Source organism: Solea senegalensis, linkage group LG3, assembly GCF_019176455.1.
Source record: "Solea senegalensis isolate Sse05_10M linkage group LG3, IFAPA_SoseM_1, whole genome shotgun sequence".
Taxonomy (NCBI): Eukaryota; Metazoa; Chordata; class Actinopteri; order Pleuronectiformes; family Soleidae; genus Solea; species Solea senegalensis.
In genome coordinates, this window is record NC_058023.1 from 388,674 (window position 1) to 403,445 (window position 14,772).

A 14,772-nucleotide genomic window follows, 5' to 3' on the forward strand; every position below is an offset into this window, starting at 1 on the left:
AAAACCTGTGGTCTACTGCAGTACTGCACTGTTGTATTATAATGTAGGCCAATGCTTTCTGGAAAAAAAATCCATACTGTTGCTGTGAGTCAGTGTTTTTATTTCCTGTTTCCTCATATATGCAAATGTCAGACAGCGAATATGGGTTATGACGTGCGAGTGTGGAGTCATACTGTAGTGTAAAAAGCGTCATATAAATACAAACGCCTTACTTAAAAAGCAGGGGCGATGATGGAAACGCTTCATTCCTTACACACTGTATGTGTATCTCATTTTTTATTTGATTTAAATAAATAAATAAACCTAAATTTGGATCCTCATTGATATGGATTACCTAGAAAGCCTGATAAACCATATGTAAGCTGTAGCTGTTTTTCCATTTGAAGGCTTTATAATCCTGTGATCCAGTCGTCATTCAACCAAGTGTTAAAATCATGTCCTTACGTGCGACCAATAAATTACAGGAAGTATTGTTTCCTATAGCGGCACCGCTGTGCGCGTTTATCTCATGTGCCAGCTGTGAATAGTAGCGACTTTATTATATAGTATTTCCTTATCTTCTCTGGTTCTTGCTGTAGCACAGATTTAAGTCGTGTAACTGCTGTGTTGTATCGCCACTCATTGGAAGTGGGTTACTGGATTACTACACTACTACTTTCTCCTGTTTATAATGGCAGCTGTGTAGAGAGAACGATGTGATAGACGTCAACACGCTGTGAACAATGTCATCCATGTGGAGTCAACTGATTACCACCGCTTAATGCCGCCTTCCTTCCACTGCAAAACAAATCCTCACCGCCTCCCTCTCTCCCTCGCTTCGACTAACGCATAATATGTAGGTTGTTGCTCATTTGCATGGGAACTGTCTTGTGATCTGTGCGGCGAAAGAGGAGGCCGAGCTGAGAATGAGTTTTTAGACTGGGGACAGGGTAAGGGCAGATTTTCACTCTGGCCGAGTTGTGGAAACCTCTCTACTTCCTGTGCTCCCTGACCTTCCACTGTCCGCTTTTCTTTTCTTTTTTTCACCCCCTCTCCTCCTCCCCCCGTCCTCCTCCTCTGCAGTTCTGTTGTTCTTCCCCTCACTCATCCTGCTTGGACTACACACACACACACACACACACTGTAGCTTTCATGACTAAGCGTGGGTGTGCAGTTATTGTGTAGGTACAGGCTGTTTTCCCACCTACAGTTCATGCGGCAGTGAATAGAGTATGACTATATGGTTCACATATTGTATTATTGGAGTTATATCATGTATCAAGGAAAGCCCAAACATTAGGATTGTATTATAGGTTCATATTAAAACATTTGGGCAGGGGCATCCAAACAAGGGCCAGATTTGATAATGTGAAGATTTCTGGGGGCCAGTGGTCTAAAAGTTGCATCCAAATGCATGGTTTGTCACAATTATCATTTTTAAATGGCAATGTAACCAAATCTAAGCCAAGCAGGAGTGAAAAAAAAGGTAAAAAGAATGCTGCCTTTTTTATCACATCTGGAGTCAGATAACATAATAGGAATGGATGAATGAGGATGAATGACGCATAGGTCTGTCACAGCTGGGTTGTGAAACCAGGACTCTGGTTTCTAAGAGCGACTCCTTCCCGGATGAGCTAAGGGAGACAATATGTGACCGAAGCCGATTTTCCGAAAGCCACAACCAGAGCTGCGGGTCGTACAAAATCACGTCCTGCCCTTATTCTCTTTACACAGTTTCCTTCCTTCGTTCACTGTTAATACTGAGTAACATTAAAGAAACATGATGTAGAGATTGGACCAATCTAATATCCAATATTGGTATCATCTTGAACTTGAACTTGAACTTTTCACCTATGAGCAGTTCAGTCTCACCCTCACGTACGTTTACGAATCACACCAGCGATGACAACGATAGGCGAGGACACACCCTGGACACGTCCCCAGCCCATCACAGGGCCACATAGAGACAAACAACCACCCACACTCACATCTATGGTCAATTTAGAGTGTCCAATTTACCTAATCCCCACATTGCATGTTTTTGGACTGTGGGAGGGAACCAAGAGCGCTAATCACTACTTGTTACTAGAGTTCAAAAACTATCTACAACAGAATTCTATTAAATTCTGTGTTTCTATGAATCCCCTTAAATTCAGGTCACTTTCCCATAAAGAGAATAAAGACAGTAAGGAAATGGATGATGCAGCTCTGGGCAGCTGACTGAGCTGTACATCACGCCCCTCTCTTCTTTATCGCCGACTGACACTCTGCAGCAAAGCGGCTGAGCTCCACCCCAGGTGACCTCCTTCCACTCCCCCCCAGGACACTGCAGGCATCCCTCTGATCCCTCTGTCAGCATAGATGCAGCCTCGTTAATGGATGGGTTACTTCACAATGATGCACTTTGTGCTACGTTTCACTTTTGAGGTTATGCCTCCTGAATAAAAACACTTAGTCCGTGCATAAATTTGCAGTTGAAGGGGATCAAAAAAGTGTTGAGCTAGTTAATTCATTCTTAAAAGTTTGACGGTAAAGGCCCTCGTGGGTCGTATATTTAGTCCAGGACTAAACTGTAAGAGACTGATAGATGATGCAAAAGGGTGTGTTTCCTCGCTGCAGTTTGTTTGAGGTCATTTTTTTTAGATAAAACAGCAGTAGTTGAATCATGTTTTATTTTTCTTGCATTGTGTGTGGTCAAACGATTTTACACTATTCTTTCTCATGCCCCCGACTTCCTTCTTCATTACAAAAAAGGTCAGTGTACTTTCTGTCGGCCAGACACTGAAGCCAATTCACCATCTGCTCAACAACCATCGACAGCAAATGGTGGGAAAATGTTGGTTTAGTTTGGATCAGAGTGACGTCAGTCAGTCAGTCATCATCTAACCGCTTTATCCTCCACCAGAGGGTCGCGGGGGGTGCTGTGCCAATCTCAGCTACATCGGGCGATAGGCGGGGTACACCCTGGACAGTTCGCCAGTCCATCGCAGGGCCACACACAACTAGAGACAAACAACCATTCACTCTCACACTTACTCCTATGGTCAATTTAGAGTGTCCAATTTACCTAATCCCCACATTGCATGTTTTTGGACTGTGGGAGGAAGCCGGAGAACCCGGAGAGAACCCACGCACACACGGGGAGAACATGCAAACTCCATGCAGAAAGGCCCTTGTTCCAACCGGGGCTCGAACCCGGGTCTTCTCGCTGCAAGGCGAGAGTGCCAACCACTACACCACCGTGTGGCCCATCAGAGTGACGTCTTCACGCTTTATTTTATCTTCATTTTCATGGAACAACTTTTGCCTTTGCGCTAAAATTAGTTCTAAAATTGGTTCTATTCCCAGTTTGTCCCATCCTAACATATTTCGTTAGCACTGAACGATTTTGAATAAACATCTAATTGCGATCATAGTTTTGCCATAGTTTTGAACTTTATTTTTATTTACTTAACATCTCACGTTCGTCATTTTCGTCAACTGAATGAACACTGCACCCAGGTCTTGCGTTTCCACTAATGTGGATCAGAGCCAAAGCCGATAAAAACCTGCGTGCATTGCAAAATCATTTGACCTGGGAATCGGGTATAGATTCCGGGGGGTATAAGACAACTGGACACAGTCCATATGCTAATAAAGCATGTGAGATGAACTTGAAAGCTCAAAGAAAAACATTCAGGGGACACTGAATCAACATTGTGTTGTCAGACCTTGTAAATAAAACAAACACCATGCATGAACTTCCACAGTAAAGAAGTGCACAGCTGGAATAATAATGGGGTAATTCAGACGATAAATATGAGTCATGTACTGTATATGTTGTGGAGTCTGTATAAAGACTGTGATCCTGCATGTGCTCTTATTCTGAAAACCTCCATACTCCATACATGACTCCTCGTTGTTTGAACAAGCGTTAATGGCTGAATGTTTAAGCCTGTGTGGACACAAAGTTTCTCCAATGGACACACACACACACACACACACACACACACACACTGATGCCGGCTGTGACACCTTTGTTCTCCAAACACATCATTTTTCTTTCTTCCACAGTTTGCCTTGGCAGCGAGTTCTAAATATTTGCTCCATTAAGAAACCAGTAAAGCTTATCACTGCACAGACAGCAGCTCCCTCAGCCTATGGCACTCCAGCCCGGCGCCCCCTCTGTCCAACTTGGGCTGTGCTGTTCACCTAAATCTGGTTTTTCTGGCTCCTGCCGAGTTTTGCTGGCCCTGTGATGAATTGGTGACCTGTCGAGGGTTGCACCCATCCTCTAACCGAATGACAGCTGGGACTGGCTCCAGCTCCCTCTGTGACCCACAGAGGGACTGTACAGATAACTGACGAGTGGCTCAGGCAACAGTCCAGACAGCAGCGAGCAGTTGACCTACAGTATAGATGTAGTTTCTATAAAGTACGGCTACAAAAAGCCTTTAGGATCAAATATCGGGATTAGGGATTAGGGCACTGGTTGATTGTCAGTGAAAGAGCGCCGCTGCATCTCAGTTTCATGCTTTTTTGTTAAGTGCTCCCCATAAAGTGTCCGGGTGACAACGTGCTGCAGTTTAAATAATCGGAATTTGGACATTTATGAATCGATATGCATCTAAGAACTAGAGGGGATGACCATGATTAGATAGCCATCAGATCTTGATGTGGACCCCAGGGAACGCATATTAATACCTTCGTCAAAAAATCAGCTCCTGAGCCAGCGGTTCATTTCACTAGGAAAGGCTGAGGTTAAGCTGCTCTGCTGTGCCACGGGCACTGTGAGCATGAAGCATAAGCGGAGCTAGTCACTTCGGACAATGTCACGGCCAAACTATAAATAAGTCAAATCTCCATACAAAAACCACATTTTTAAAATTCTAAAATGATCTTAAAAACTGTGTTCCGTGACACAGAAAAGTTTTATTTCTAGTTTTGACTTCAATTGTGCGTTTCACGCCTCCATCTTACGCCTTGCAGACGGATCCTTCTCGTCTGATCTGATGCTGAATAAAATACAGCGGTTGCTATGAAAAGCAGGGAAATTGCCTTTGATTACACCTATGACAACAATGGCATTTATTTAGAGGATGCATCACCCAATAGGAACATCACCTAATACAATATTATGGTTTCTTTGCCTAGATTTCTGCTTTTAATTATGAGGCTGATCAGTGTAAACACAAAAAAAAATAATACTAATTTTTACAGTGCTTTATTGGCTACTGATGAAGTCACAAAATACCTAAAAATGAGCAATTAAAGAATATGCTCACTTTGGTTTTGTCTTCTCTTTTATGGATCAACGTAAAAGGTGCTACATCTGCTAATGAAACCATTTTTAATCATCAAACTGAGACTCATCAAAGTCGGTGGTAGTAGCCCGTGGAGTGATAATAACAGGCCTCAGAGGCTTGCTGATAATTAATCTAACACATAAAAATATAAAATGTGATAAAAAAAAAAAAGTTATGTGTTGATATGACATAAAGTAACAGTATTCTTTTTTCAGAATAGGTGAGAACGCGGCATTTCACTTTACGGAGGCTTTTTAATGATCCCACAACTCCACAGGAACATAAAGGAAACAATGTTCCACGTAACCCCTGTCCTTTCACATACTTCAACATGCTGCTTTGAGCAGAACTGCATCAAGATGAGTACAAATATAATGATATATGATTTGACTGGCAAAAGTCAAGTGATATTTTTAGGGGACGCTGAGATGTAGCCTCCAAAACCACAGGAGAAACTTTGAAAACCGTGTGTGAAAAAGAAGAAAAACTTTTGATCTATCTAGATACGTCCTGTGGAGCTGATTGAATCACTCTTTTTTTAAATCACAGTGCAGCCTGGGAGGGCAACTTGTAAGAGTCGCTTCACCCATGGCGTCCAATTCTATTGATTTGCAGCACGCGCTGCATCTGGACAAGTGATTGTCCTTGGGATCTTGGTCAAAGCCAGTCTCTGTAATTTTCTTTGGTGAGACAAAGATCGTGTTATTTGCATTTCCCAGGCATCACCTCATTTGCTCTCTCTTGCTTAACGTTACTCGCTCAGTTATGCGCGGACTCTCGTGTCCATGGCGGAGACAGACAGAGGACAGTGTCCACAACAGCACTAGTAATTACAACTTGACGTTTGTTCTGCGTAGGCCTAGTCTATCTACATCAAGCAATGCAGGGCATGAAACAGTAGGTGGCATCATAACAAACAAGGGAGAAATATGAAAGTAACTCACAAAACTCAAGCCCCTTCAATGACCCCGTCTATTTAGGGCCAAAAAAAAACCATGAAAACATTTTCTTTCAACTTTCAAGGATTTCAATGACCCTTGAGAAACCCTGCACTATGTATTGTGATTCAGATTTTTTTTATGGTTCGACAACTGTTGCAGTTTCTCAGTGCTGATAATTGCGATTTTCTTTTCCTCCTTAAACCAAAACTGAATGACACACTGTCTGAGGCAATAACCAATGAGTCATTTTAAAAAAAAAAAACAAAAAAAACAATGCACAATGCATGGGGGGGTTTTGAGTTAACTGCGGTGTCATTTTTTATCTTTGCCTAATAAAAGGCTGAGCCTTGAGTTCATCAAGGTCGTATAAATATCACAAAAAAATGTAATGTGTCACTCAAACTACACGTTATAGTCGCCTTCACAAAATGCATGTGCGTGTCCAGACTTCGTTAGGTTTAAACGGCCTCATTCCCTTCATGAAAAACTCAACCAAACGTCTAAAGTGCCCCTATAATACCTGCTGTGGAGCGGGGTATTGGTATGTGTGTAAAGGCAGTGGTAACAGAAGAGCAGTTCACCACACACATGCAAACATCACACACCCAGCTGCCTGTACACACACATACACGCAGACAGGGGATGTTTTGAGTGCGCTGCAGTGTGGGGCACTGGGGGCCCTGAATGAAAACATGCCGGTGGAGGGATGTATCAGATGTTTGTCTGCTCATGGAAAAAAAAGAGACATGTTGATCCAAGATCTAACTGTGGCTTCTTCCTGGGAAAAAAAGCCCTGTGAGCTCCAGTGCTTAACTTGGCACTTTCCCCACCGGTTCTAACTAAAGCCTCTGCAGAGTTTTACGGCGTGTGGTGATGCATATAGCTGTTTTTGGATCTATAGAGGTTTTGTGTAGACGGCACAGGAGTGAAATCTGATGTGAATGACAACCATTTATGGCAGGTGAAAAAAACACATCAATGAATTAAAAAGAAAAAAAATATGAACGCAGAATTATTGGTTATGTAACCTAAAAAGGACATCTAGCTGCGGGATTGTTGAGTTTGTCAAGGTCCAAAGCCTGGATTTGATAAGAGACATAAGCTAAGCTAATGTGGGTCATGGTTCAAAGTCTGTTCAAAAACTGTCCAGTTCAGAGTGACTAGGGCTGGGTCTTTCCTACAACCTCATCATGCAATAAGTATCTCGATATAAAAGCCACGATATGATACATTTCGAGATACGCAGTATTTAAAAAATGACCATATTGTACTTAGAATGGCTGCTTTGTTTACCTTGAACATCAATGGCCCCCTTTACAGCTGGCATTAAAATGCATTTTCTGTGATCGAATCACAAACAGGGTCTGACCACTTGTAAATACACCCGAGACACATTGAGGACAGATTGTTATTCAAACTGCCCAACCCCTTCGGGAGATGGTCATAGACGCTTTGTGACCACACGTAAATGCAACGAGTCTTGGACACATCACCGCCCCACCCACACCAACTACGGGAATGGAAATACGTTGGTGGCTCCTCTGCTTTCGTCAGTTTTCTGCTTGTCAAAGACGACTTCTTCAGTCCATACAATCGTGCAACTTCACGTGTGACTGTTGTTGTTGTTTACACCTGGTATAGAATACCAGGTGTAAATGCATGTGGTGAAGCACTATCCGATCACAGAAAACACCTTCCAAGGCCAGGTGTAAAGGGGGCCATTAAAACTAAAACCTTGTTTTTGTCCAGTACCAATATCACAACTTTAAGTATATACCGATACCGTTATGAGTCCAATACAGTCCGGACAAAATTACACTTTACAGTTTCTCTTTTTCTTCTATTATCTTAAAATAAGTCCACCTAGTGGCTTTATTTCACACTACATCTTAGGTGATGTCTCAAGACTATCATCACGGCATTTACTGTCATATCGATTCAGGTTTATTTAAATGATGTTTTCCCTGCAGGAGTACACCGCTGACAGCTATATTTTTATTATAAAAACTGCTCTTAGATGTGTATGACTATCATCCCCAAACAACAGTGACAGAAAAATGCTCTCACTCCTATGGTCTATTTTCTCTCTTGTCTTTACGTTTGGTGGAGTTCCAAATATGGCACCTGGCTCCAACCCCATCGGTGCACTTTCCTCATCAATCCTGTTTCATCAGCATGTTCCCAACAAGCCAAAGCGCTTCACTAGTCATTAGCTATGACTGCAAATCTTGGCGAGCTCGTCATGCATAATGACGACTCGCCTCAATCCATCACCGTAACAGCTTTTGCCCAAATGGCCAGAGTCATCTTTATTTAACATAATGGGCAGGTGGTCTCCATCTTACACTAGTGTTTAATTTAGGTTTAGATGACACTTGATTATAGAGTAATATGATGGAAAGAGTGATTTTAAATGCACAGGATGTAATTTCTGCCACAACAATGACAAAAGACCTGGTTACGAGACACAGGGAACGTGACGTGAAATAGTAGGGGGCAAATATGGGTTTATACCAATAACATTAATTAGGATTCCCCTCCAAGATGTAAGAAAATCAGGGTCATAATATTGCTTAAGTGTAAGGGTAGGTCACAATAAATACATGACACTTTAATCTGTACAAGGCGTAAGTAAAACAATTATACCGTGTGGTCATTATAGCAGCGCTAAAACAACAAATTCAGACCACTCATTATTTTTAGATGTTTCTATACATAGATGTGCAGTAATGGACGCGTGCTATTGGTTGCAGCTGCAGCTGGACACACTGTATGGTTTCTACCGCCTCGATAACACATTCCTTCCTGCATTATTGCAGAGTGCCGGCGCAAAGCAACTGCTCCCAAAAGCAGAACTTGCACCATCATTCTGAGGAACTGACACCATAATCTGAGGTTTGACATTGATTCTTCAGTACATTTTGTACTGCCAAACCCAGCCTCTCTGATCTGTACTGGATTGTTTAGAAGGGTTTTCCTTTAAAGACGCTCTCAGAGTCAAGGTGCTCCGGCACCTGCGTGTTAAACCTGCCAGCGCAGCTACCCACTTCCAGCATATTATTATCAAACCTAATAGGGCGTCTTTCGAAAATGAGTCCCCACCCCGCCTCCCCGTCGCTACTGCTCCCACTCGCCTCCACACCCCCGCCACTGCCACAACAGGATATTGCTCAGTGGCACAGCAGGGGCCATGACAGTGTGGAGACATGTAGGGACAGGCCAGGGACCAAGATTCAGAGAAGAGCAAAAAAACAACAGACTGGAGGAGGCAGGAGAGCGATAGAATCTCCAAGAGTACAGAGAGAGGGATTGTGTTCACCTCGATTTGGCTCATATACAAAGACTATAAAAAAATGATGCCGCTATCTTTGGCTCTGCGGAGAGGTCACACTGGAGAATAACCTGGCACATGGGTGAAGATAAGTGAGAGGTGAAAGAAAGTGTGAGCAGACGCTGGGGGGGAATGGGAAGAGTGATGCTTGCTGGTCTGAGGGAGACAGAGAGAGAGTTAAAAAAGAAAAAAAGATGGACCAGTGAATGGGAATCTGGGAGAAAACATTTTTTTTCATGAAATGCTGAACAGTTCTTTAAACAAACCTTGAATCAAGGGCGTTCCACTTCTAATGTTCCTAACTAAGGTCACATTCTCAGAAACGGGCAGCACTCATTTTTCACATGTGTTAGTTTGTGTTTCTAGTTCAACAAGTAGAAAACAGTATCTGTTATTATTTTGTACTTTAGTGTTGATGCTCCACAGTAAAAGCTATGATGAAAAGAGGGGAGGGTTGGAAGTGTTTTGGACTCAGAGCTGACAGGGATTATATGCTGCATCTCAAGAATGATAATGACAGAGGGGGGGTCTGCTGTAAAAGTCAGGTAGCTCAGTGTTTACGTTTGCCATGAGCCTATTTGAGCTGAGAAATCCATTTACTCTGCTTCAAAGAGGGGGGCATAAAGTATTATCAGCAGCACATCTCGCTCTCCCACGTAGCTTTAATGACAAAGTCCAAAGCGTATGTGTCTACCGCCTGACCCCGAAACACTGACGCAAGACCTTTCCCCTGACACCCTCCAATCATACGGCATCAAAGTCCAGCGTGTGAGTTGAAACGGTGCCGAAATGAAAGCTTCCTCTCGAATTCCTGAAAAACAATCAGGGCATTTTTGCTATCAACAACATATATTCGCAGGCCTGTCAGGCCTCTGCGGCCTTGGCATACCTTTTACAGCCTGGGAGTCACATGACAGGGCTTCAATCCAAAAAGATGTGCAGTTGCACCGCTTATTACGAATGCTTTGTCGTGATCGGGAACCGAAACTATGGATAAAGCTGATAAATGACCTGCAGACAACGACTCGGACTCTGCGCCAGAACCACCAGTGAAGAGATCATTAATTTTCCCAGACTAATGAGACGTTTGAGTTAATAAGTCTTCTGGTCCACAGACTTCCCCGTCAGTTAAGAGTTTAAACTGCTGTCTTTGTTCTAGATACAGTCTTGTAAACACTATGAGATTCATTTTGTAGCTTTAAATTTACATTAGCACACCATGTCCCATTGCTGACAGGGAGCCCCATTATGGTTTATGCATCCGATTTTGTTTAGTGTAACCCCAACAATGACATGCACTGCACACAGGATGAAGGACTTACTGTTGTTGGACTTGAGATCTCTGTGGATGACGGGGACGATGGCTTCATTGTGGAGGTACAACATCCCTTTGGCTATCTGCACGGCCCAGTTGACCAAGACATGCGGCGGGATGCGACGCCCCGCCAGTGCCCGGCTCAGCGGCCCACCTGAGGCGTACTCCATGATGAGGCACAGGTTGGGTTCCTGCAGGCAGACACCTTTAAGGGTAATGATGTTCGGGTGCTGGAGCATGGAGAACAGACGTGCCTCTTGCCTCACGTTCTGAGCCGTCACACTGATGTCCTCGTCCGGGTCCTGGCGAGCAGCCTTCACGGCCACCAGCCCGCCTCTCCATGTACCACGATACACCTTACCAAAACCCCCAACCCCAATGACCTCCTCAAGGCTCAGCTCCCTGAAATCCACCTGCTCGGGGTCAAAGTCTCCCACCACAGCCGGGCCAAGCTCACTGACAACGCCGCTTCCCGGAAGCTTCCCGTATCCGCTTGGCTTGAAGGAACCGTAGTTGGACGGGAAAATGCCCACCTTGTTGTTGACTTTACCCGCCCACCAGCCTTCGTCCCCTGATATCTCAGAGTCCAGAGAGAGGACCTCCACCAGGTCACCTTTACGCAAGGTGAGCTCATCTTTACAGGACGCCTCATAGTCGAATAAGGCCGTCCACACGGGATTGGTGAAGTTCCCTTTTTGTGATTGATCCAAGTTTTTCCAGTTGGACAGTGGGCCACGGCTGAATATGTTCTTCAGTGGCTCCATGGAGCCTCAAGCAGATGTTTTGGCTGGATCAGATTTAGCGCCCAAAGGGTTTGAAAATAAAGTACAAAGGAGTACTTTATTGCGCCTCGCTCCCTTTCCTGTCTTTCTTGTTGGTTCATCAGGGACCAGTGAAATGTATTCAAAAGCTTGACCAACAAGTAGGCTACAGGAACAGATAAGTGGACAACGAGTGTCTTTCATTCGTGTTTGCATGAAATGCAAAAGGTCTACATTTGAACATGCAGAACTGCTGTTGTTTGATTATTACGGAGTGTATCAAAGCTCAGACAGGCAGCACTGTAAGTGATGTGGTGTGTGGTTTCCCAACTCATGGTTTGGGCACAATATCATTTCACCGGTCTGTACTTGAGAGGCCTCTGAATCACCTCATTATGGGCGAATAGGCTCTTTGCTTCCCTCTTTCAAAATTGCCACCTGTTGAGTTGTTACGCTGACGACCCAAAGCTTAAAAGACAAAAATAAAAAAAAAAATGGGCTGGAGTTTGCTGTAAATTCACTATAATTGTTGCGAGTGCAGCACCAAAATTAAGCTCCCCACAGAGTGTAGCTGTCCATTTTGAGTTTTATGTATTTTTAGCCATTAAGTGCAGTGGCCACCACAAGCAGGAAGCGCTGAGAAGCTGAGAAGAATAGCAGGAAAGGAGCATTCAGTCCAGCCAACCAGTGCTTTTACAACAAGTTTCAGGGCTGACCAGCTCGCACAACTGGGACCGAAACTTCAGTTACCGCGTCTGGCCGCAACTTTGCGGCGCTCCCGCAGGAAATCCCGCATCCCGCTGAGGGAGAGTATCCATAACAGCGGCCATATATCAGAACCACGCAATGAGTTGAGCTTTATCACGAGATATAATCACAGGAACCGTATAACAGGAAGAGCTGTATCCAAACCTGTTCACGTTCCACAGAGAAGCGCCAACTAAAACAACAACAAGGAAAAAAAAAACAAGTTCCGTTAGTTTTTCAGAGGAGTTGAGCTCCGTGGCCTGGTCCTGTCGGTGCTACGGTCCTTACAGTCGGCTTTTAAAACAGGGCTCCATCATTATCTTCCTCTCACGTTGCTCTTCCTCGGTCACTGTTCACTATCCGGCACCTCGAACCACTTCTACGCCTGTGCTTCCAGTCAGTGCAGAGGGTGGGGTTTCAAAACTTTTTTCTCTCCCAGGAAAAGGAAAAGAGTCAGATGACAGGCCGCGGTCAAGCTGCACACGAACCCTCGAGACACTTCCGGTAATGCCTTTTCAAAACAAGACAGGCAAACGAACATAAAAAGCTTTTTTGTGAAAGGTTTGTTATCAGGAAGTGATTTTAGGTCAAAATGAAGGTTAAACTCTGCCACATAAATCATTATCATGCAGCCCATGTCAACGTAATGTTGCAGGGAAAATAAATCATAAATCAATGAATAATTGAATTGTACATATATGATTAGTTATTTGCTTTCATTTACAATAAAATGTGATTAAAAATGGAAAAAACCTACAACCAACAACAATAAATTTGTGATTCAAGCAGTGCAACGTATTCAATCATGTTTCAAATTAAATAACAAACTTTATATAGCCTAATAGTCACAAAGTTACAAGTGCACAGAGAGCTACACTTTTACAGTAATAAAGTGAGTTGTTTATTTTAAAGTTTAATATAAGATAAGATTAAATTATCCTTCCATAGCCCCTCAATGGGGAAATTAGTTAAAGAAAAAGAAATATTAATGGTAAAAAAAATACAACAATATATACAGTACAGTGTAAAAAGAGATTATTTGTTGTCTGAGTAAAATAATGAATGTGTGTATATTTAAGAGCTTTTTATTCTATCTTTGTTTTCATGACTCCTGAAAATACATATATCATACTAAAAAGTACCTGCAAAAACAATCTTTACTGTCAAGTTTGTTGCAATAAACACAATAAACAGTAATTCTTTTATGAAATTATTATTTTATGGTGTGATATTTTGGGGAGAAAACACTAATTCATTGCAGATTTCTCTCCCGACCACTCAGTTGATTGTGCCTTTTATTTTGAAGTTCACACCGGATGTCCCTTTTATTCATTAAGGCATATTTTACTTTGAGGGTAACAGGTGCAAAATAAACAAAGTACATTTCCCGCTAGATGTTATTGCACAATGTGCTTCATATGATACTAGTTATTCTACATTATTCGCGTTATAATATCTGTATACAGATGTACTTATATTTTATACATATATATATATGATGTTGGGTTTCAGTGGGAGGCAATTTGTTGACTGAAGATGTTCTTTTGTCTGACCATACTTTGAAATTAATATTTATTTAAAAAAACTTTTTTTGTCTTGTCTTTAATGCGCTGTGATGACGGCAACGGAGCCGGCCATGGAAATAGGTTTAGATTTACTGCTGATTTACATTTCTACATAAGAGCAAGTGGAACACTGCTCATTCTCCAAAGAGAATACTTAAAATGCAGCAGAGTTTGGCAAAGTGCTTCAGCAGATTCTCGGTATTAAACTATTGTAAGAGCCTCCTCTAAACTCAGTCTGATGCAACTTTTGTTATATAAGATATTTTATCTGATGTGATTTACTTAAGTCTATGGAAGAGCACTACTGCCTGGAAATGAAATGAAACTTTATGCATGTTTAAAAAAAATACTGCTAATAATGGTAATCTTTCAGAGGTGGAAAGAGTACTGAAGTAAAAGTACCACTATTTTGATAAAATCTTACTGAAGTACAAGTGAAAGTACTGGTCTAAAAATGTACTAAAGTCAAAGTAAAAAAGTAGCTTGTTTAAAATGTGCTCAGAGTAAAAGTTACTTAATTACTTGAATTGTTTTTAATTAAAGGAAAACCTTTACACATTAAAGTGCTGACAAAATAAAATATTTAAACATATTATGAATCAGTCAACATGGGTCAAAGGTCACTCACAGACCTTAATTAGTGCCAATTCACCTGTCCGCAGCATTCACCTGTACTCGTCATTCATTCACCTGTCTTCATCATTTATTCACCTGTCCTCATCATTCATTCACCTCTCATTACATTACATGTCATTTATCCAAAAGCGACTTAACCACTGAGCCACTCCCCCCTCTCCTCGTCGTTCATTCACCACATGTTATGGACCGAGAATAATTGAGTACTTGTG

The 14,772-nt window shown here is 42.5% G+C and overlaps 1 protein-coding gene across 1 annotated transcript in view; it reads right to left on the reverse strand.

Moving 5' to 3' along the window:
- LOC122765903 (mitogen-activated protein kinase kinase kinase 11) overlaps positions 1-12,835 on the reverse strand; it is a 45,757-nt gene extending 32,922 nt beyond the window's left edge. Inside the window, exon 1 of the mRNA XM_044020381.1 lies at positions 10,859-12,835. Within this exon, the coding sequence (XP_043876316.1) occupies positions 10,859-11,615 (757 nt within the window). The 5' untranslated portion in view covers positions 11,616-12,835. The remainder of the gene's footprint in view (positions 1-10,858) is intronic.
- Positions 12,836-14,772: the final 1,937 nt, after the last annotated feature.